We start from the raw sequence: 24,561 nt of genomic DNA, 5'->3' as shown, positions 1-24,561 counted from the left end.
TTTCTGCTATCTCCTACCGAGGCAACCAACTGCCTCTCTTTTTAATTAATGTGATGGTCCCACCATCACATGGTATGAGACCACACACAACAATTCATCAAAAAGTGCGGGCATAAGTTAGTTTCTAATAACATCAACAATCTTCAAAAGAGACAAGGAGGCAATTATTGTTTAAAATCTTTCTTCTGGCAACCTTTTCAACGCTGAGTTTCCTTCAAGTTTCTAAGCATTTATTATATGCTTAGAAATTCCACCTCCAGCATCTGTCCAAATTCCACCTCCAGTTTCATTGAATATAAACCCTCCAATTATATAATACTCATTTATTATATGATGCGACGTATTATTTTAATTTTTGACAGTGATCCGAGAGAGATTGACTTCTTTTCTTATAAGTAATTTCTTCATTAATTTGTAAGAATTCAGTATCGAACGTCCACCAATGCCTGATGACATCAATCAATGTTACATGTATAATTCGTATTAAGGAACACATGTGGATGTATTATAATTGTTTTATTCTAAAATAGATTGTAAAATACTATTTTAACATGGTGATGAAAGGTAAGCCTCTGAGGATTGATCCTGGAAGTTAAAGCCCGTTTAACTACGCTGTACAAGGAATCGAAATGCGACAGAAGTACCATGAAGTTAACAACACTAGCTGACAAGGAGGACCACTCGATGCTGTTGGTAGGAAAATGTAAGACCAAAGAATTTAAAACGTTTGTTGGGCTGGCTATGTTAAAAAACATCAAGCGGTTCATTGCTGTTTTAAGCTCGGCAACTCATTCCAGCTCCTGCTGTGTAATTTCAAAACAAGCTAGGTTTTACTTTTCCATGCAACTATGCCATACAAGAATAGGATTGTTATCTATTCAGAGCTTTGTCTATATATTTCCTCCCACGAAGAGAAGAATATTAATGAAAAATTCAGCTTGTAGACACAATTATTTTCTACACAAACAGCTGTCAAAATGGCAGTAGCAAGGAAATTGCATGGCTACAAGGTTCTGCCCAAGAAAACCAGAACTCCACAATAATAAATTAAAAACTTACAACAGTAAACAACCTATATAATAAATTAACAACATTGATGCAGTAACCTATTCAGTAGAATTTTGTATTGTTTGTTATGGTTGTCTATCTTGTGATGTTTCCATTTGAGCCAATCTTGCTTCTTGTAATAGACAAAACTAATAATATTTACACTTTTTTTTCCCCAAAAACTCCAATCTCAATAATATCTAAGAAAAAAGATTCCAAAGCTGAGATCAAATCCAAAGGCTGACCTCGTACGAAAGAACATCTGCAAAACATCAAGTAGATCGAAAAGTTAATTAAATGAATAGTGGAATTATAAGTACCAGGTAAGGATCAGTGGATGACTGATAACCATTAACCCACATACATGTCCCAAACTCTTATTTTTCTCTTTTATCGTTATATAGATAGTATACATACCGTTATCAGAACTGTAGGACAGCCTCTTCTCTTTTATCATGAAACACAGCTGAGTACTTAATTTCTCTCATTAAAGCATTGACTTGCTCCAAGCAAACCGAGTCTTTGTTCCTCTCAAAATAACGCGTAAATTCCTCGAAATTGCGTGTCTTTCTTCCTCTCCGATCACGGACTATCACCATATTTCAAATGCTATAAACCAAAAGCATGTAGTAGAAGTTATCACTTCAACAACAAAACTACCAAGACTAGTATGATGTGCTTCAAAGAAACTGCTCTAATGACTTTCCCTATCTTTACTTTTAACAAACTCCCAAAATTTTGGCTTCTGCTCCTTGTAGCTGCCTCCTTTTTAGTCACTACTCTCCCACATGGAGGTAAAGACATCTATGATAGTAAAGTTACAAACATTGGCGCCATCATTGATATCAATTCAAGAACCGGGAAAGAAGAGAAAACAGCAATGGAAATAGCAGTTCGAAAGTTCAACAATGGGTCACCAAATCACAAGCTGTCTCTTTACTTTCAGGATTCCCGGAGTAGCCCACTTCAAGCTGCTCTTTCTGGTAATATTCTTCTTCTTTTTTGGTCTCACTTTATGATATCTGGTTCCATGTACTTTTAACGTTTAGCCATGACAAGAGTGACTACACTAATGTTGCTCCATGAATTATTCTTGCAGCTGAAAAGTTGATTGAAGAGAATGAAGTGGAAGTGATTATTGGTATGGAAAGATGGGATGAGGCAGCTTTAGTTGCTGATATTGGAAGCCAATTTAAAGTTCCAGTTATTTCATTTTCTGCACCTGCCATAACACCACCATTAGCATCATCTCGTTGGCCTTTCTTGATAAGAATGGCTCACAGTGATTCTAACCAAATAAAATGCATTGCAGCAATTATTCAATCTTATAACTGGAGGGTTGTAACTGTTTACGAAGATTATGCATATGGTGGTGATGGCATGCTGGCTCTCCTATCTAAGGCTCTTCAAGATGTTGGTTCAGAGATTGAATATAACTTGGTTCTTCCACCATTTTCCTTCGTATCTGATCCAAAAGATGCTGTTCAAGAAGAACTGACAAAACTACTAAGTGAAAAAATACAATCTCGGGTTTTTATCGTGCTCCAGTCATCGTTGCCCATGATGATTCATCTGTTTAGAGAAGCTAAGAAGATGGGACTTGGAGGAAATGACATGGTATGGATACTTACAGATAGAGTTACAAGTTTCTTGGACATAGTTAACACTTCTGTTATCCACTCCATGGAAGGTGCTCTGGGAATTAAGAACTACTATTATGATAATACAAGTTCCTACCAAACTTTTCTTACCCAATTCCGGCAGAAATTCATATCTGAATATCCAGAGGAAGGTTACTATGAGCCAGGATTCTATGCTCTACGAGCACATGACAGCATTGCTATCATCACTCAGGCCATGGACAGACTGTCTAGTAACACTAGCAGTCCAAAATCGTTTCTGGATAACATATTTACAACAAGTTTTGTTGGTTTAAGCGGCGAGATAAATGTCAAAGCAGGTGAGTTGTTGCATAGCCCTATGCTGAGGATTGTGAATGTGGTTGGAAGGGGATGCAGGGAGCTAGATTTCTGGATACCTGAGTTTGGATTCTCAAACCAACCTGTGGTGGCAAAAGGTGGAGCTGAAAATAGTACAGATGCTATAAGGTTGAAAGGGCCGGTGATTTGGCCGGGAGACCTACAACGTAATCCAAAAGGCTGGTTGATGCCTACTGATACAAAGCGGATGATTATTGGTGTTCCTGGTAGGATCTCATTTGAGACGTTTGTGAAAGTATCAACAAACGCTGCTGGTAAAGAGGAATATAATGGTTTCTGCATTGAACTTTTCCGTAAGGTGCGAGAAGTTCTGGGTTATGATCTGCCTTACCAATTTGTTCCCTACAATGGCACCTATGATGATCTGGTGCATCACGTGTACAACAAGGTAAGAACTTGATCCTCTTCTAAATATTCGAAGTACTCGATGATGATCATATGACGCAGTACAGATGATAGCTTTATTCTAATCCTTAAATATTTATTTTGTGCTTCCATTTTTTTATGTCTTATTTTTTGTTTGTAAGTGATTCCCTTAATCACAATACCTGACAAGACTGACATCTTTATACAATAACAGGAATGATAATAATATAATTTGCTGCTGCAAACTAAAGCCGGCATTAACATTTTTTTTTGTTTTTCCTGGTCCTCCATTTTGAACAAATAAACAAAGTTTAGATTAATAACTAGATGGCGCAGGTTAATTTTATTTTTTTTGTATAAAAAAAAAAAGTTAAGATTTAAAAGTGTTAGGTCTTTCTGCAAAGTTATATCTAAGAATCTTGGGTTTGGCTATAACGCCTGATCCAAAAGTAATATTTTTAATATTAATAATAACATTAAACTTACATGATCAAGTAGGTCTAGCTGCAATACCAGACCCAATAGCCTTGGATGCGGGTCTAGTTGCAAGGTCATGTCATAAAAGTGTGATAATTAAATAAATTAATTAAAAAGAAAAAAACTAATGAAGAAAAAGAAAAAAAAATCTGAATTAACTGGGTTAACCCTTTAAACTAGGTTAACCAGTCAAACCTTGGATTTATGTCGTGAAAGTTTGATAACTAAATAGAAAAAAAAAATTGATGGGTTAACTCATAATTAATTGTACTAACCCATCAAACCAGGTTACTTGTCAAACCTGAGATCTATGTCATGAAAGTTTGATAACTAAATATAAAAAAATTGAATATTAACAACCTAAATTAAACGAAAAAAAATTAAAAAAAAAAAACAAAAGACATAAGCCTATTACTAATGAGGAAAAATTAAAAAAAAAAATCTGAATCAACTGAGTTAACCCGTCAAATTAGGTTAACCTGTCAAACCTGAGATTCGCATCATGAAAGTTTGATAACTAAATAGAAAAAAAAAAATCGACGAGTTAAACGAAAAAAAAATTAATAAACTAAACTAAACGAGAAAAATTAATTAAAAAGCAAAAAAGCAAAAAAAAATTCTGGGTTAACTCGTCAAACCAGGTTAGCCCGTCAAACCCGAGATCCATGTCATGAAAATCTGATAATTAAATAAAAAAAAATTCACATTAACAAACTGAATTAAAAAAAAAAAAAAAAAAAAACAGTTAAGAGTTTCACTGTGCACAGTGAAACTCTTATGTAAAAAAGACGTGGGGAAAACTATAGTACTTTTCTTACGCCTTTTAGAGTATTACTTAATTCATCAAAGTGTATGGAGCCCGAATATATACAACTTTTTTGAATTATCAAGTCATTATCTCAAGACTCAACTGCATACTAATTCTAGACATGATTGTGTCTGATGAACCTCTGGACTTACCATCTCTCGGCTCAGCTAAGCGCTGAGCCCAAACATGTATGGGTCTAGAGAATCATTAGACCCATAATCTTCAGCCTTAGACAAGTACTGAGCTCAGACTTGTGTGGGTTTGGTAAATTTCTAGATCCATAATTAGATATATTTTCCTTTAATAAATTAAAAATATTCTATTCTAATAAGTTAGTGATATTTTAACATGATAAAATATAGATATTTAACTTATATCGAACCTTTTTCATTTCATGAAAAAGACGGACCTCGAAAGCTATAAAAGAAATAGATGTAACCTCCCATGAGGGTAGATTTAATTTTTCTCTACCTAGAATAACATATATTTATTTCTAAGGCTTTTTATATAACAAAGTTTGCTTATCTTTTGTGCTGATTTTTTTTTTAAAAAGACATACGATGCCATTGTCGGCGATGTAACCATACTAGCCAGGAGAGCAGAAAAGGTTGAGTTTACTCAACCATATGCAGAATCAGGATTGTCAATGATAGTTCCAGAAGTGTCTAAAGAGTCAGCATGGATGTTTATGAAGCCGTTTACAAAGGACATGTGGTTGGTCACTGGTGCCGTATTGATCTTCACAATGTTCATAGTGTGGTTCTTGGAGCATCACACCAATCCTGAATTCAACGGCCCATGGAAGAATCAGATTGGCACAGCTCTCTGGTTTACTTTCTCCTCACTTTATTTTGCACACAATAAGTTGCTTTCGAGAAACAGTAAAACTAGAATAGTTTACTCTCTGGTTTACTTTCTCCTCTCTTTATTTTGCACACAGTAAGTTGCTTTCGAGAAACAGTAAAACTAGAATAGTTTATTGTGCTATCCACACAAGTGTCTTAAGTGTGCACCAGAGAAAATGCATCTCATCCAGCTTTGGCAGCTGCATTTCTTACTGCATGAGATAACATTATAATCAATCGTTGACATTTATATAGCTATGGTAGAGAAAATTCATAAGATTTAATTTTTTATGCAGGGGAGAAGATATACAGTAACCTCACCAGAGTGGTTCTTCTCGTGTGGCTTTTCGTAGTATTGATCTTGTTGAAGTTTGCTTCTAAAGCTGTCATTGGAGGAGCTGTCAACGAGTCTTTTGCTTTCTGTTATTTCTAATTATCTTGCTAATAATAATCCATTGTCCTAGTCTCTAGGAGTTTGTTTTTCTGTTTTGATGTTAACAGATAATAGCATGATTACATGCTATAAGTTTGGAATTCTGTTATTCTATTTTTTAATAAATATGTGTAACGATTGCATGGAATGTATGCAATCAGGATTATTCATTTCTTTCATCAAAATTCAATACAACAGTTTCTGTATTTTCTCTTCTACTTCTTTCTATCAGTTTTCTTCTCATACACGTTTACTATTCAAACACTTTCAGATCTTAACTTCGAGCTACACTGCCAGTCTCTCTTCAATGCTGACTGTCCGACGTCTGCAGCCAAATGTTACCGATATTGAGTGGCTGAAAAGGAGCAGCTTAAAAGTTGGCTGTGATGGAGATTCATTTGTACGGAATTATCTGAAGAATGTGCTAGGATTCAAACCAGAGAACATCAAGAATGTTGGCTATGAATACAACTATGAAGGGGAATTTGAAAGTGCCTCCATATCTGCTGCCTTTCTCGAACTCCCATATGAGAAAGTTTTCATCGGTCATCACTGCAAGCGATATACTGCAACCACTCCTACCTACAGATTTGGTGGACTAGGCTTTGTGAGTTCATGACAGATTACCATAAAAAATTTCAGTTAAATAGTCAAGCAATTACTAGCACTCTTTCAAAGATGCATTTCCCTGCATAAGTGACTGATTGAATACTGCTCTGATTCTGTTTCCAGGTATTTCAGAAAGGCTCTCCTATCGCCGCAGATTTTTCCAAAGCGATCCTGAAGCTATCAGAAGATGGAGAACTAAAACATTTGGAAGACAAGTGGTTTGCTCCGTCGCGAGAGTGCTTCAGCAATGCAACTGACAATGATATAACTGGAAGCTTGAGCCTGCAAAGCTTCTGGGGTATCTACGCTATAACCGGTGCTACTTCGACCATTTGTTTTCTCCTATTTCTGTTTCAATTGCTGAAAAACTACTATAAACAAGAAGTGGAGGACAGAGGCAATGCAACTCCAAGTGATAAGAGTGTTTGGGAAAAAACAGTTGCTCTAGCAAGGTATATCTATCATGGAGAGACTGTGAGTCCAGGAGAATCTCCAATTTCTGATCCTTCCCCTGATATCCATGAATCGAACTCTTCTCTCTAATCCTGAAGACACTCCAGAGAATCGTCTCTCCTCATCACCAGCTGAAATTGAAGTTGTAAATTTTCCAGATTCTGACACCCAAAAAAGCAGCAATGTGGTCTGACGCTCTCTTTTCGCATATGTACTGCAAGGTGTGAATGAGCTGATATGAATATACTGGTTAGATTTGGATATTTTGGCCACTTCAGGTCTGGTTCAAAACACATCTCCAAACTATAGTAAATATGTGAAAGATGCAAACCTAGAGACACAAGTAATTATCTTTGACTGATTTGTGGCCAAATATATGTAACAAAAATCCTTTGATTGTATTTTCCATTGGGGTAGTAGTATAGGCTTGTATAAATATCCTCAATACTTTTTTGTGAGATACATGAAATATACAATTTTCATTTTGTTTTTACATGATATCAAGAGTATTTCTTTGAGTTCTATTATTTATTTATTTTTTCTTGGTTTCCAACAAGTTTTTCCATGTGGGTTTGGGCTGCTCCCATGATACAGAAGCACCCATTTGCCATATCGCGATCATGGTCTCTTCTACTATTTATTTTTTCTTGGTCTCTTCTACTTGTCAAAAGTATTTTTTTTTTTTTTAACACTTCTATCAATCATAAATTATTTTATAAGAATTTATTAGGTGATGAATAATTTGTTTAAATCATTTCGGTGACTGTCTGTTAATTGGGCTAATACACGATCGCTATGGTGATTTCACGAAGTTTAGAGACCTGAATTCTGCTACCAGTCTCTGATTTTGGGAATCTGTTAACGCAATTGACGTGAGGGATGAGGGTATCTATTTATAATTATTGGAACGGGTCAAAGGAAGGAATCGTTCTAAGTTCATCGAAGAGACCGGAGGGAGCAAGAAATATTTAGAAAAACGCATTTGGGACTGAAAGTCAAGTTCTAGAAAAATAAATTAAATAAAATATGGACACTAGAACTTAACTTAAGATAACATTTAGTAATGATATTTTAATGAGATGCCACATCAATAAGTAAATAAAAGAAAAAAAAACCCCTCCAAAACATTGTAGAAAATTAGAAGTGTGTGTGTATTTTAATTTATTTAAATAACTTTTTCCTAATTTATTTAAAATTGGTTTTGGATGGAGTTTTTTCTTTTATTTACATATTGATGTGGCATCTCATTAATAATATTAGCCCGTAAGTGTCCATATCATCACGTAATAGACACATCAACAGTACTTAACTAACACTCATCCATTAACAATTTGTTGTAAGAAATAAAAAGTTTGATTAAATACTCAATTTTGAAAATCAGATAAGTTCGAGCGCCTATATAATTACATATTAAGATTGAACATAATTTTTTACATTTAAAATTTAGGATAAATTGAAATTTTAATGACTATGATATTTTACATATTAATTATGAAGTCATTAAAAATTGAGATTGGATTTTAGTTTTTGTCAATTACTTTTTAGGTTGAAGTGTCTAGTTTGGGTTGTTCCATGTTCTCTAGCAAGAACAAGTATCTTCTAAGAATAAGAAAACCCTTACACATTTAAGTTAGTAAATTGCAAGAGAAAAAAAAAGTATAGCAAAAAGAGTGAAAGATAAGGAGGAAGAAAAATATGTGTGGTTGTGTTGTTTGCTCTTTATAAACTTGTGATTGAACTTGAATGAGCTTGTGTGACTGGAGCGGCCTTGGCTTTGAGTGGCCTTAAATGACCTTGCCGGGCCTTATCGCATGTGTGCGGCGTCACAGTGAATCGTTCACTCTCAAGTATATGTAAGTCTATCTAGAAAATATAGGGAGACAAGAAATTCTTGTTTTCTATCCGTGGAAATTTTGAATGGAAGTCGCCACCTATTATTATAGTCACTGGGAACCCTAACTGGTCTCAGAGATCAGGTATGGAAATTAGTTGCGTAAAGGAAAGGTATTAGCACCCCAACTACGCCCTACTTAAGATAAGATACATTGTTTTGTTGTCTGATAAAATCTAAGGTCTTGTTGTGGTTTCTAATTGTCAGTCTGTTTACGGTTTAAGAAAAGTCTTCATCTGTAAAGAGATCCTTATCGTATCAGGTAAAAACCTAATTGTTCTATGTCGTCAAAAGAAATACCTTTTTAATATCGGGAATATGTTTTATGTATAAATTTGTAATCCCTGATACTAAAACAAAAGAAAATATTTTTTTTGGAATTTTTGAAATATTGGCTAAATTATCATGACTTTAATAAACTAGTTATTAAAGCCAAAATGCATGCTAAAAGTTATTTTTTTGAAGTTTTCTTTGTTGTATGAAAATACAATATGATTTTAACTTTGAGAGACTTGGCCATATGCATGAAACAAAATATTTTTTTTTATGTTTTGACAAAAACCGGGTATTTTAATATCGGATTTTGTATTTTTATGGTATAAAAATATAAACCAATATTAAGAAAAATTTTGTAGAAAAATAGACAAAAAATTACAATTTTTCAAAAAAACAAATTTTTGCAATTTTTAGAATTTGGCAGGCCCAACCCAACCATTTTGGTTTGGGCCGATGTTGTCGGCCCATTAAATAGTGGATCTCTCCACTGTTCACATGCAACGTGAACAGTGGCGAGACCTGAAGAAGAAGAAGAAGAAGAAAGGGAAAGAGAAGGAGGCTGGCATGTGGTGGCTCACAGTACTGCTAGTGATGGTGGAGGTGCTAGAACACAACTGCTGGTGGCTGGGGAGGTGGCAGAATTGAAGCGGCCAAGGGTTCCCCTGCTTTTTTTTTTCTTTGTTTCAGTTTAGTTTCTCCTTTGCCTCAGTTGGCGGTGGAGCTGCTATAGACAACGGCTCAAGACGGTTCTCGTGGCGGCGGCGAGGAAGGTGGAGGTGACGGTTCTTCCTGTTTCTTCCCCTGTTTTATTTCTTTCTCTCTCTATTTTCCTTCCCTTCTTCATCTCAATTTTTTTTTCTTTTCTTCCTCTCTTCTCCTCCCTTATGCTCTCTCTTCCCCTGTATTTATAGGAAAAAAAAAAACAGGGGGAGAGAGGCCTCCTACCCCTTCCCAATCATGACGCAAGGGTAGGGTAGCCGAGGTGGCCACCATGCAGCCGCCAAAGGGGTATGTCCCTTTTGTTTTTTACTGACCCGTGGGCAAAGATTAGGCAAGTGGGGTTGTGGTCGGTGTTTTTTTGAAGTTTCAAGGAAAGAAGGAGAGGAGAAATGCAGGGGAAGGTTGCTGCTTCTTCTTCCCCTAACTCGTGCGTCCAGGGAAGAAGTAGACCTACAATGCCGTTCAAAACGGCACCGTTTTAGGCTTCTTTTTTTTCAATGAACAGTGGATGAAACGATGCTATTTTGGACAAGAAGCGTCATTTCATTTAAAAGAAAATGGCAGCAAAATTGTGCCAAATTCCAAATCAATCCTCAATTTGTGATTTGTTCAATCAAGTCCTAAATTGTAAATTTTGATTTTAAAAACCAATTCAATTGCATCTTTACCAAATTCAATCGTCGGCCCTGAAGTTGGTTGTTTTTTTTCACTTTAGTTCTTGGTCTCTGATTTATGCAATTTGACCCTCAATTGATCAATAAACTTCCAATTTCTTCAATTTGGCTCCTGATTTTGTCAATAACATCCCCTCAATTTACGCACCTCTTCCAGTTTGGTCCTTGGTTTCGAATTTATTCAATTAAGTCCCTAATTGGCCATCAAACTTCAATATTTATGCAATTAAACCCCTGATTTAACCAAATCAACTCTCAAAAATTATAATATGACCCTAGAACTTTAATTTCTTCCAATTAAAGCCCAAATTGAATTCAAAATCAATTTTTCTTATAATCCAACCCTCTATAAATTCAATTAAACCTTCAATAAAATTTAATTGAGTCCATAAACATTTAATTTTGGATTTTTCTTCATCAAATTAAATTTTTTTTGTCAAAAGGGCTCTCATTAGTCAACAAATTACTGTCAAATTTCAATCTTTATATTTTTTAACCTCCTTAACCCAATTCTAGCCATTTTCAGGGCGCTCTAGCATCCTTTTCTCACTACTATTATTTTGGAATAGAAAAGGTGAATTTGAGGAGAACCCCAATATGAATTATGACAGGCCTTGAGTGGCCTTATGTTATATGATATCTTACCCAGAATTGTTTTAGGGTGGAGTTATATCTTATCTTAAATGAATTTATTTATTTGGTGATTCAAAGTGTGTGTGTATATTGTAAGTGTATTTAATCAAAAATCAAAGGGCTAAATATATATTATATGTATCACTTTATGGATTTTTTAATTTAATTTAAATATATTGAGTTTTTTTTTTTTTGAAATACCATTAGGATTTTAGTTTATTTTTAAGTATGATTATAGTTTGTTTTTTTTTCAAAGTCTATATCAAACTTTGTTTTGTTTTTTGGAAAAATAAATATTCTACAACTTTTCTACTATCACCTATCCTATTATCATGTAATATCTTTGAATAACTCGTGAATTTTTTAAAAAAGTTCATTTTATTTTACCTTTTTGATAACTATCGATTTTCACTCAAGTTTCTTCTCCATCACTAACTTTTTTAACATTTTATCTATTTATCTTCTTTCTTTTACACACGAGGGTAAAATAAAATTAATCAACTCAGGTAATTGAAAGAAAATATTTTTTAAAAAATGATAAACTCGTATAATTTATACAAGGGGTAAAATGAAATTAACTCAATTTTAATTCTCGGGAGCCACCAAGCATGACTAGCTGATTTGAGAGCTAGCGATGACCACACATAAACAGTGTGATCTACTGATCTTAGGCAGCGATGACCACACAAAAACTTGTCCTTGCTAAATACTTCCAGCAAAAGCCAAGTCTAAGACGTGTGAAAATAACGCGTACATCATTCCTTGGAAAATTCGCGTTCTCCTCTCAAACATCACGGTCCACATATACTTTCTTTTTTTCATATGTTGAGGTTACTTGTTCAATAACGGTATGGCCAAAACTAGTATGATATGCTTTGAAGACAAAGCTCTAATGTCTTTCCCTATCATTAATTTTAACGGACTCTCAAGATTGTGGAGCTCAGCTTCAAGCTTCAGCCACTCTGCTTCAGCCACCTGTCAAAAGAGAATAGAGAATATAATGGTTAGCCAGTTAATGCATTCTGTTACAGCTGAGTAGGAAAACGTAACCAAGCTTTTCATCTACAGCAGTATATAAATGAATGTAATAGTGCTGGGAACGTAACAAGTGAATAAAACATATAGACATTTCTTCTTCTTCCTCTGCATTACAGCAGTATATTTCTCTACTTCTATTCTGTGTTTCATCTCTATAATTCTTGCTAGTCTTTCAACTGTTTCCTGTAGTCACCTCCTTTTTAGTCACTACTCTCCCCCATGGAGCTAAAGACATCAATGATGGTAAAGTTACAAACATTGGCGCCATCATTGATGTCAATTCAAGAACCGGGAAAGAAGAGAAAACAGCAATGGAAATTGCAGTTCGAAAGTTCAACAATGGGTCTCCAAATCACAAGCTGTCTCTTCACTTTCAGGATTCCCGGAGTAGCCCCCTTCAAGCTGCTCGTGCTGGTAATATTCTTCTTCTTTTTTGGTCTCACTTTATGATATATGGTTCCATGTACTTTTAACGTTTAGCCATGACAAGAGTGACTACACTAATGTTGCTCCATGAATTATTCTTGCAGCTGAAAAGTTGATTGAAGAGAATGAAGTGGAAGTGATTATTGGTATGGAAAGATGGGATGAGGCAGCTTTAGTTGCTGATGTTGGAAGCCAATTTAAAGTTCCAGTTATTTCATTTTCTGCACCTGCCATAACACCACCATTAGCATCATCTCGTTGGCCTTTCTTGATAAGAATGGCTCACAGTGATTCTAACCAAATAAAATGCATTGCAGCAATTATTCAATCTTATAACTGGAGGAGGGTTGTAAGTTACGAAGATTATATATTCTTGGAAATTTGGTAGATGGTTACAAATGCTGGCATCTCCCTAAAATAGAAAACTAAGGCATCTTAAAGATTTTGGTTCAGAGATTGCAATAATAAACTTCCAAAGCGGTTTACTGTCGTTTGGAGATGTGCATTGAATCGGATCTGCAGTGCCTTCTTAGGCCAGCGAGAATATATAATATGAACAAAATAGCAAGCTACAAAAAGCGATCCTGAAGGCCCACAGGTAATCAAAGATGTTCTTTTCGATGCGGTGTCCAAATATGCCCAAAGTTTTGTAAGAAGAAAATTGATTGGTTACTGTTTATTAATGTAAAATATATTTATTATTAATAAAAAAAATTTATTATTTTTAATATTTATTTATATTTAATTAATTAATATAATGTTTAATTAATTAATCTAGAGTAAAAAATAAAGTTCATGAGACAAAAATAATTTACAAAAAAATTATAAAATTATAAAAATTAATTATACTGAGAAACTAGTCACTGACAAGTTAAGTCAAGCTACTTATATTTTTCTAATATTCAGGAAATCATGACAAATTGCTACATATTGTACTTGATCTTCAATTATATGTAGTTTGCCTTTTCTTCAGTTTGTATTTATCAATACCCCAAAGTTGAAGTCCACAATTCTAAATGGAATATGAAAGAAATTATTTGAAACAATTATTTTAATCCATGGTTGATTTATATTTAGAATTATGATTTATATTTGGATCAACTTATTAGAAAACCTAATGAGTCACACACATAAGAATCATTGGTTAGAAATTAAAATGGAATGATTAATCAAATGTGACTTAATTATAAATAAATTTTAGAAATTAAGGACTATGATATAATTAATACAAGGGATTATAATTTTAGACCTAGAAAAAAAAGCAAGTAGGGACATAATTGAATAAATTTATAAAATTATCCTAAAATAATATTTGTAATCTTACTTAAAGGGCAAATTGATAAATTTATCATTTGAAGTATAGCAATCCCTCACTCCTAAAAAGGGTTTATGAGATTTTTCATTGGATGGTTTATGTAGATTATCATTAGAGGTTGAACACTTGAACGACTTGTGGTTTGCGACAATTTTATTTTTACATATTTCAATTTTATACAATTGTATTTGTTTAATTATTTTCTTTTTTTATTATTCTATACAATTTTATTCATAAAAATATTTTTTAATTATCACGGACAAACTTATAGACATAATTATTATGTTGGTATTTTCCAGAGAGTTAGAAAAGCATTTACTGCATATGATACAATTACCAACGATATACTTCCGTTGGTGATCTACCAAAGGGAATACAAGCGGAATCAATCCGTCGGTATATTTCTAGTGGGGAATTTTTTTTTTTTGGCATGTATTTTTCTTTTGTAAAACCATTGGTTTTTAATTATTTTTTTACCGAAAAAATTAGTGATAGATGATAGAATTACCAATGAACGTTATATCGATGGATGCATTCCGTCAATGAATTAATCGATAAAATCTTCACCGATGGAATGGTAATCTCATACCAATAAAAAACTTTTGTTGATAAAATTATTAAATGATGTAGTGTGTGTTTGTGTGTGTGTATGTCTAAAGTAAAACACACACACACATACTTTTAAGGATTAGGTATCGTTGTGTTGTGAGACTGCATGCGTTACTCGACCATGTCAGTGTGTCATGATTTTGGATGATATATAGGAATACTGGACCTGACTCCTTTCATATTTCACATAAGATCAAATTAAGATGAAAAGAAGATGAAGAAATTATCCTCAGATCAAGGATCCTATGAATATTAATTATTTCCGCTTAATTACTCCAATAGTAGTTGAAGTTATTTATCAATTAAGCACTATAATTTTTCAATAGGGTTAGAATTTAGATGTATAAACTATCTCTCAGGATATGATTTGGTGTCCCTCCTTTCTCTCTTAACTCATGAACATTGTTTATGTACATATCCTGATTAATTAAATAAATCCACGAATTGAAAAGAAAGAAAAAAGAGATTGCATCTTTATTAAGTAAAGGCAAATAAATTTTATAGAAAATATATAATGCTTGTGCCTTTCGTTTTTAGCTAAATGGACTGCCGGATTAATTATATTTATGTCCACTGACCGCATTTTTTCCAAATTCCAACTTGCTGATGTTTGACGTTTATTTATATTAGGAAAACTAGAAACAAATAACCAGACATTAATCTATCCGAATCAATACAGCGGAATACAAGTTCCAATTCATTTTCCTCTTTGTGCAATCAAAATCAGAATCAAACAATGAATAAGATAATGCAAATAATTACACAAATCAACACCAGAATTTTTAAGTGGAAAACCCGATGCGAGAAAAATCACGGGACCGCAGTCCATCTAAAAACTTCCACTATCAACAAATAATGGGTTCACAATTGTTCTTCCTTAGATTTAACTAAGGACTACAACATACATATAATCAATAACAATCTATTCTTGGAATACAACAAGATTAAAGAGAGAAGTATTTGAGAAAAACTCACAACACTGACAGCCTTGTTTTATGTTAAAACGGTCAGCTTCCACACTACTAATCTTCGATCCAACTATTCAGAATGAAGAGTAATGTGTCTAGAAACTACTGTCAAAATCTCAACCCAATCCAACGATAAACAGGCTAGAAATTGAAGAAAAATGACAGCCAATTCAGCTGTCTCAACTTCCTCTCTTTCTCCTATTTTTCTCCTCTCTTTTGTTAAAATTTCTGCTATCTCCTACCGAGGCAACCAACTGCCTCTCTTTTTAATTAATGTGATGGTCCCACCATCACATGGTATGAGACCACACACAACAATTCATCAAAAAGTGTGGGCATAAGTTAGTTTCTAATAACATCAACAATCTTCAAAAGAGACAAGGAGGCAATTATTGTTTAAAATCTTTCTTCTGGCAACCTTTTCAACGCTGAGTTTCCTTCAAGTTTCTAAGCATTTATTATATGCTTAGAAATTCCACCTCCAGCATCTGTCCAAATTCCACCTCCAGTTTCATTGAATATAAACCCTCCAATTATATAATACTCATTTATTATATGATGCGACGTATTATTTTAATTTTTGACAGTGATCCGAGAGAGATTGACTTCTTTTCTTATAAGTAATTTCTTCATTAATTTGTAAGAATTCAGTATCGAACGTCCACCAATGCCTGATGACATCAATCAATGTTACATGTATAATTCGTATTAAGGAACACATGTGGATGTATTATAATTGTTTTATTCTAAAATAGATTGTAAAATACTATTTTAACATGGTGATGAAAGGTAAGCCTCTGAGGATTGATCCTGGAAGTTAAAGCCCGTTTAACTACGCTGTACAAGGAATCGAAATGCGACAGAAGTACCATGAAGTTAACAACACTAGCTGACAAGGAGGACCACTCGATGCTGTTGGTAGGAAAATGTAAGACCAAAGAATTTAAAACGTTTGTTGGGCTGGCTATGTTAAAAAACATCAAGCGGTTCATTGCTGTTTTAAGCTCGGCAACTCATTCCAGCTCCTGCTGTGTAATTTCAAAACAAGCTAGGTTTTACTTTTCCATGCAACTATGCCATACAAGAATAGGATTGTTATCTATTCAGAGCTTTGTCTATATATTTCCTCCCACGAAGAGAAGAATATTAATGAAAAATTCAGCTTGTAGACACAATTATTTTCTACACAAACAGCTGTCAAAATGGCAGTAGCAAGGAAATTGCATGGCTACAAGGTTCTGCCCAAGAAAACCAGAACTCCACAATAATAAATTAAAAACTTACAACAGTAAACAACCTATATAATAAATTAACAACATTGATGCAGTAACCTATTCAGTAGAATTTTGTATTGTTTGTTATGGTTGTCTATCTTGTGATGTTTCCATTTGAGCCAATCTTGCTTCTTGTAATAGACAAAACTAATAATATTTACACTTTTTTTCCCCAAAAACTCCAATCTCAATAATATCTAAGAAAAAAGATTCCAAAGCTGAGATCAAATCCAAAGGCTGACCTCGTACGAAAGAACATCTGCAAAACATCAAGTAGATCGAAAAGTTAATTAAATCAATAGTGGAATTATAAGTACCAGGTAAGGATCAGTGGATGACTGATAACCATTAACCCACATACATGTCCCAAACTCTTATTTTTCTCTTTTATCGTTATATAGATAGTATACATACCGTTATCAGAACTGTAGGACAGCCTCTTCTTTTTTATCATGAAACACAGCTGAGTACTTAATTTCTCTCATTAAAGCATTGACTTGCTCCAAGCAAACCGAGTCTTTGTTCCTCTCAAAATAACGCGTAAATTCCTCGAAATTGCGTGTCTTTCTTCCTCTCCGATCACGGACTATCACCATATTTCAAATGCTATAAACCAAAAGCATGTAGTAGAAGTTATCACTTCAACAACAAAACTACCAAGACTAGTATGATGTGCTTCAAAGAAACTGCTCTAATGACTTTCCCTATCTTTACTTTTAACAAACTCCCAAAATTTTGGCTTCTGCTCCTTGTAGCTGCCTCCTTTTTAGTCACTACTCTCCCACATGGAGGTAAAGACATCTATGATAGTAAAGTTACAAACATTGGCGCCATCATTGATATCAATTCAAGAACCGGGAAAGAAGAGAAAACAGCAATGGAAATAGCAGTTCGAAAGTTCAACAATGGGTCACCAAATCACAAGCTGTCTCTTTACTTTCAGGATTCCCGGAGTAGCCCACTTCAAGCTGCTCTTTCTGGTAATATTCTTCTTCTTTTTTGGTCTCACTTTATGATATCTGGTTCCATGTACTTTTAACGTTTAGCCATGACAAGAGTGACTACACTAATGTTGCTCCATGAATTATTCTTGCAGCTGAAAAGTTGATTGAAGAGAATGAAGTGGAAGTGATTATTGGTATGGAAAGATGGGATGAGGCAGCTTTAGTTGCTGATATTGGAAGCCAATTTAAAGTTCCAGTTATTTCATTTTCTGCACCTGCCATAACACCACCATTAGCATCATCTCGTTGGCCTTTCTTGATAAGAATGGCTCACAGTGATTCTAACCAAATAAAATGCATTGCAGCAATTATTCAATCTTATAACTGGAGGAGGGTTGTAACTGTTTACGAAGATTATGCATATGGTGGTGATGGCATGCTGGCTCTCCTATCTAAGGCTCTTCAAGATGTTGGTTCAGAGACTGAATATAACTTGGTTCTTCCACCATTTTCCTTCGTATCTGATCCAAAAGATGCTGTTCAAGAAGAACTGACAAAACTACTAAGTGAAAAAATACAATCTCGGGTTTTTATCGTGCTCCAGTCATCGTTGCCCATGATGATTCATCTGTTTAGAGAAGCTAAGAAGATGGGACTTGGAGGAAATGACATGGTATGGATACTTACAGATAGAGTTACAAGTTTCTTGGACATAGTTAACACTTCTGTTATCCACTCCATGGAAGGTGCTCTGGGAATTAAGAACTACTATTATGATAATACAAGTTCCTACCAAACTTTTCTTACCCAATTCCGGCAGAAATTCATATCTGAATATCCAGAGGAAGGTTACTATGAGCCAGGATTCTATGCTCTACGAGCACATGACAGCATTGCTATCATCACTCAGGCCATGGACAGACTGTCTAGTAACACTAGCAGTCCAAAATCGTTTCTGGATAACATATTTACAACAAGTTTTGTTGGTTTAAGCGGCGAGATAAATGTCAAAGCAGGTGAGTTGTTGCATAGCCCTATGCTGAGGATTGTGAATGTGGTTGGAAGGGGATGCAGGGAGCTAGATTTCTGGATACCTGAGTTTGGATTCTCAAACCAACCTGTGGTGGCAAAAGGTGGAGCTGAAAATAGTACAGATGCTATAAGGTTGAAAGGGCCGGTGATTTGGCCGGGAGACCTACAACGTAATCCAAAAGGCTGGTTGATGCCTACTGATACAAAGCGGATGATTATTGGTGTTCCTGGTAGGACCTCATTTGAGACGTTTGTGAAAGTATCAACAAACGCTGCTGGTAAAGAGGAATATAATGGTTTCTGCATTGAACTTTTCCGTAAGGTGCGAGAAGTTCTGGGTTATGATCTGCCTTACCAATTTGTTCCCTACAATGGCACCTATGATGATCTGGTGCATCACGTGTACAACAAGGTAAGAACTTGATCCTCTTCTAAATATTCGAAGTACTCGATGATGATCATATGACGCAGTACAGATGATAGCTTTATTCTAATCCTTAAATATTTATTTTGTGCTTCCATTTTTTTATGTCTTATTTTTTGTTTGTAAGTGATTCCCTTAATCACAATACCTGACAAGACTGACATCTTTATACAATAACAGGAATGATAATAATATAATTTGCTGCTGCAAACTAAAGCCGGCATTAACATTTTTTTTTGTTTTTCCTGGTCCTCCATTTTGAACAAATAAACAAAGTTTAGATTAATAACTAGATGGCGCAGGTTAATTTTATTTTTTTTGTATAAAAAAAAAAAGTTAAGATTTAAAAGTGTTAGGTCTTTCTGCAAAGTTATATCTAAGAATCTTGGGTTTGGCTATAACGCCTGATCCAAAAGTAATATTTTTAATATTAATAATAACATTAAACTTACATGATCAAGTAGGTCTAGCTGCAATACCAGACCCAATAGCCTTGGATGCGGGTCTAGTTGCAAGGTCATGTCATAAAAGTGTGATAATTAAATAAATTAATTAAAAAGAAAAAAAACTAATGAAGAAAAAAGAAAAAAAATCTGAATTAACTGGGTTAACCCTTTAAACTAGGTTAACCAGTCAAACCTTGGATTTATGTCGTGAAAGTTTGATAACTAAATAGAAAAAAAAAATTGATGGGTTAACTCATAATTAATTGTACTAACCCATCAAACCAGGTTACCTGTCAAACCTGAGATCTATGTCATGAAAGTTTGATAACTAAATATAAAAAAATTGAATATTAACAACCTAAATTAAACGAAAAAAAAAAAAAAAAAAAAACAAAAGACATAAGCCTATTACTAATGAGGAAAAATTAAAAAAAAAAATCTGAATCAACTGAGTTAACCCGTCAAATTAGGTTAACCTGTCAAACCTGAGATTCGCATCATGAAAGTTTGATAACTAAATAGAAAAAAAAAATCGACGAGTTAAACGAAAAAAAAATTAATAAACTAAACTAAACGAGAAAAAATAATTAAAAAGCAAAAAAGCAAAAAAAAAATTCTGGGTTAACTCGTCAAACCAGGTTAGCCCGTCAAACCCGAGATCCATGTCATGAAAATCTGATAATTAAATAAAAAAAAATTCACATTAACAAACTGAATTAAAAAAAAAAAAAAAAAAAAAAAAAACAGTTAAGAGTTTCACTGTGCACAGTGAAACTCTTATGTAAAAAAGATGTGGGGAAAACTATAGTATTTTTCTTACGCCTTTTAGAGTATTACTTAATTCATCAAAGTGTATGGAGCCCGAATATATACAACTTTTTTGAATTATCAAGTCATTATCTCAAGACTCAACTGCATACTAATTCTAGACATGATTGTGTCTGATGAACCTCTGGACTTACCATCTCTCGGCTCAGCTAAGCGCTGAGCCCAAACATGTATGGGTCTAGAGAATCATTAGACCCATAATCTTCAGCCTTAGACAAGTACTGAGCTCAGACTTGTGTGGGTTTGGTAAATTTCTAGATCCATAATTAGATATATTTTCCTTTAATAAATTAAAAATATTCTATTCTAATAAGTTAGTGATATTTTAACATGATAAAATATAGATATTTAACTTATATCGAACCTTTTTCATTTCATGAAAAAGACGGACCTCGAAAGCTATAAAAGAAATAGATGTAACCTCCCATGAGGGTAAATTTAATTTTTCTCTACCTAGAATAACATATATTTATTTCTAAGGCTTTTTATATAACAAAGTTTGCTTATCTTTTGTGCTGATTTTTTTTAAAAAAAGACATACGATGCCATTGTCGGCGATGTAACCATACTAGCCAGGAGAGCAGAAAAGGTTGAGTTTACTCAACCATATGCAGAATCAGGATTGTCAATGATAGTTCCAGAAGTGTCTAAAGAGTCAGCATGGATGTTTATGAAGCCGTTTACAAAGGACATGTGGTTGGTCACTGGTGCCGTATTGATCTTCACAATGTTCATAGTGTGGTTCTTGGAGCATCACACCAATCCTGAATTCAACGGCCCATGGAAGAATCAGATTGGCACAGCTCTCTGGTTTACTTTCTCCTCACTTTATTTTGCACACAATAAGTTGCTTTCGAGAAACAGTAAAACTAGAATAGTTTACTCTCTGGTTTACTTTCTCCTCTCTTTATTTTGCACACAGTAAGTTGCTTTCGAGAAACAGTAAAACTAGAATAGTTTATTGTGCTATCCACACAAGTGTCTTAAGTGTGCACCAGAGAAAATGCATCTCATCCAGCTTTGGCAGCTGCATTTCTTACTGCATGAGATAACATTATAATCAATCGTTGACATTTATATAGCTATGGTAGAGAAAATTCATAAGATTTAATTTTTTATGCAGGGGAGAAGATATACAGTAACCTCACCAGAGTGGTTCTTCTCGTGTGGCTTTTCGTAGTATTGATCTTGTTGAAGTTTGCTTCTAAAGCTGTCATTGGAGGAGCTGTCAACGAGTCTTTTGCTTTCTGTTATTTCTAATTATCTTGCTAATAATAATCCATTGTCCTAGTCTCTAGGAGTTAGTTTTTCTGTTTTGATGTTAACAGATAATAGCATGTAATGATTACATGCTATAAGTTTGGAATTCTGTTATTCTATTTTTCAATAAATATGTGTAACGATTGCATGGAATTTATGCAATCAGGATTATTCATTTCTTTCATCAAAATTCAATACAACAGTTTCTGTATTTTCTCTTCTACTTCTTTCTATCAGTTTTCTTCTCATACACGTTTACTATTCAAACACTTTCAGATCTTAACTTCGAGCTACACTGCCAGTCTCTCTTCAATGCTGACTGTCCGACGTCTGCAGCCAAATGTTACCGATATTGAGTGGCTGAAAAGGAGCAGCTTAAAAGTTGGCTGTGATGGAGATTCATTTGTACGGAATTATCTGAAGAATGTGCTAGGATTCAAACCAGAGAACATCAAGAATGTTGGCTATGAATACAACTATGAAGGGGAATTTGAAAGTGCCTCCATATCTGCTGCCTTTCTCGAACTCCCATATGAGAAAGTTTTCATCGGTCATCACTGCAAGCGATATACTGCAACCACTCCTACCTACAGATTTGGTGGACTAGGCTTTGTGAGTTCATGACAGATTACCATAAAAAATTTCAGTTAAATAGTCAAGCAATTACTAGCACTCTTTCAAAGATGCATTTCCCTGCATAAGTGACTGATTGAATACTGCTCTGATTCTGTTTCCAGGTATTTCAGAAAGGCTCTCCTATCGCCGCAGATTTTTCCAAAGCGATCCTGAAGCTATCAGAAGATGGAGAACTAAAACATTTGGAAGACAAGTGGTTTGCTCCGTCGCGAGAGTGCTTCAGCAATGCAACTGACAATGATATAACTGGAAGCCTGAGCCTGCAAAGCTTCTGGGGTATCTACGCTATAACCGGTGCCACTTCGACCATTTGTTTTCTCCTATTTCTGTTTCAATTGCTGAAAAACTACTATAAACAAGAAGTGGAGGACAGAGGCAATGCAACTCCAAGTGATAAGAGTGTTTGGGAAAAAACAGTTGCTCTAGCAAGGTATATCTATCATGGAGAAACTGTGAGTCCAGGAGAATCTCCAATTTCTGATCCTTCCCCTGATATCCATGAATGGAACTCTTCCAATTTGGAACTCTCTAATCCTGAAGACACTCCAGAGAATCTTCAGCCCTCACCACCAGCTGAAATTGAACTTGTAAATTTTCCAGATTCTGACACCCAATAAAGCAGCAATGTGGTCTGACGCTCTCTTTTCGCATATGTACTGCTAGGTGTAAATGAGCTGATATGAATATACTGGTTAGATTTGGATATTTTGGCTACTTCAGGTCTGATTCAAAACAATTCTCCAAACTATAGTAAATATGTGAAAGATGCAAACCTAGAGACACAAGTAATTATCTTTGACTGATTTGTGGCCAAATATATGTAACAAAAATCCTTTGATTGTATTTTCCATTGGGGTAGTAGTATAGGCTTGTATAAATATCCTCAATACTTTTTGTGAGATACATGAAATATACAATTTTCATTTTGTTTTTACATGATATCAAGAGTATTTCTTTGAGTTCTATTATTTATTTATTTTTTCTTGGTTTCCAACAAGTTTTTCCCTGTGGGTTTGGGTTGCTCCCATGATACAGAAGCACCCATTTGCCATATCGAGATCATGGTCTCTTCTACTATTTATTTTTTCTTGGTCTCTTCTACTTGTCAAAAGTATTTTATTTTTTTTTAACACTTCTATCAATCATAAATTATTTTATAAGAATTTATTAGTTGATGAATAATTTGTTTAAATCATTTCGGTGACTGTCTGTTAATTGGGCTAATACACGATCGCTATGGTGATTTCACGAAGTTTAGAGAGCTGAATTCTGCTACTAGTCTCGGATTTTGGGAATCTGTTAACGCAATTGACGTGAGGGATGAGGGTATCTATTTATAACTATCGGAACGGGTCAAAGGAAGGAATCATTCTAAGTTCATCGAAGAGACCAGAGGGAGCAAGAAATATTTAGAAAAATGCATTTGGGACTGAAAGTCAAGTTCTAGAAAACACTTCCCATGCATCCACCAACTTTCGAAAGTTTGATTAAATACTCAATTTTGAAAATCAGGCAAGTTCGAGCGCCTATATATATAATTACATCTTAAGATTGAACATAGGTTTTTACATGTAAAATTTAGGATAAATTGAAATTTTAATGACTGATATTTTACATATTAATGATGAAGTCATTAAAAATTGAGATTGGATTTTAGTTTTTCTCTATTGCATTTTAGGTTAGGTTGAAGTGTCTAGTTTGGGTCATTTCATGTTCTCTAGCAAGATCAGGTATATCTTATAAGAATAAAAAACCCTTATACATTTAAGTTAATAAATTGTAAGATGAAAGAAAAGTATATCAAAAAAAAGTGAAAGGTAAGGAGGAAGAAAAATATGTGTGGTTGTGTTGTTTGCTCTCTATAAACTTGTGATTGAACTTGAATGAGCTTGTGTGATTGGAGTGGCCTGGCTTTAAGTGGCCTTAAATGACCTTGATGGGCCTTGCGTGGCCTTATATTATATAATATCTTGCCTTGAATTGTTTCTGTGTGGAGTTATATCTTATCTTAAATGAATTTATTTACTAGGTGATTCAAAGTATTTATATATCTCGATTATTTTAGCTTATCTTATGAAAAATGAATCAATGACCAAGAATAATTATTCTTCTTTGTAGGTAACTTGACA

General features: G+C 34.3%; 2 protein-coding genes across 2 annotated transcripts; both read left to right on the top strand.

Moving 5' to 3' along the window:
* Positions 1-1,514: 1,514 nt before the first annotated feature.
* LOC118033093 (glutamate receptor 2.7-like) lies at positions 1,515-7,128 on the top strand. Its single transcript, XM_035037931.2, has 6 exons — positions 1,515-2,030; positions 2,147-3,435; positions 5,252-5,579; positions 5,840-5,908; positions 6,255-6,583; positions 6,709-7,128. The coding sequence occupies exons 1-6, from the start codon at positions 1,718-1,720 to the stop codon at positions 7,126-7,128; spliced, it is 2,748 nt and encodes a 915-aa protein (XP_034893822.1). The 5' UTR covers positions 1,515-1,717.
* Positions 7,129-12,451: 5,323 nt separating this feature from the next.
* LOC118033067 (glutamate receptor 2.7-like) lies at positions 12,452-23,321 on the top strand. The gene is made up of 6 exons (XM_035037911.2): positions 12,452-12,684; positions 17,959-19,250; positions 21,072-21,399; positions 21,660-21,728; positions 22,080-22,408; positions 22,534-23,321. Exons 1-6 carry the CDS (start codon positions 12,582-12,584, stop codon positions 23,047-23,049), a joined length of 2,637 nt encoding a protein of 878 aa, XP_034893802.1. The 5' UTR covers positions 12,452-12,581; the 3' UTR covers positions 23,050-23,321.
* The last annotated feature ends 1,240 nt before the right edge of the window (positions 23,322-24,561 follow it).

The sequence above is a fragment of the Populus alba genome, chromosome 4 (assembly GCF_005239225.2).
Source record: "Populus alba chromosome 4, ASM523922v2, whole genome shotgun sequence".
Classification (NCBI taxonomy): domain Eukaryota; kingdom Viridiplantae; phylum Streptophyta; class Magnoliopsida; order Malpighiales; family Salicaceae; genus Populus; species Populus alba.
The sequence above is the reverse complement of the archived record's forward strand: the minus strand, read 5'-3'. Positions and strand labels throughout refer to the sequence as shown.

Bases quoted from the DNA above. Each gene is read 5' to 3' on its own strand.
- LOC118033067 (XM_035037911.2), top strand. From the start codon at position 12,582: ATGGAAATTGCAGTTCGAAAGTTCAACAATGGGTCTCCAAATCACAAG. The intron at 21,729-22,079 runs TGAAGTTTGCTT...TTCAGATCTTAA, and splicing joins TTTCGTAGTATTGATCTTGT to CTTCGAGCTACACTGCCAGT. The intron at 22,409-22,533 runs GTGAGTTCATGA...TTCTGTTTCCAG, and splicing joins GATTTGGTGGACTAGGCTTT to GTATTTCAGAAAGGCTCTCC.
- LOC118033093 (XM_035037931.2), top strand. From the start codon at position 1,718: ATGATGTGCTTCAAAGAAACTGCTCTAATGACTTTCCCTATCTTTACT. The intron at 5,580-5,839 runs GTAAAACTAGAA...TTTTTTATGCAG, and splicing joins TAAGTTGCTTTCGAGAAACA to GGGAGAAGATATACAGTAAC. The intron at 5,909-6,254 runs TGAAGTTTGCTT...TTCAGATCTTAA, and splicing joins TTTCGTAGTATTGATCTTGT to CTTCGAGCTACACTGCCAGT.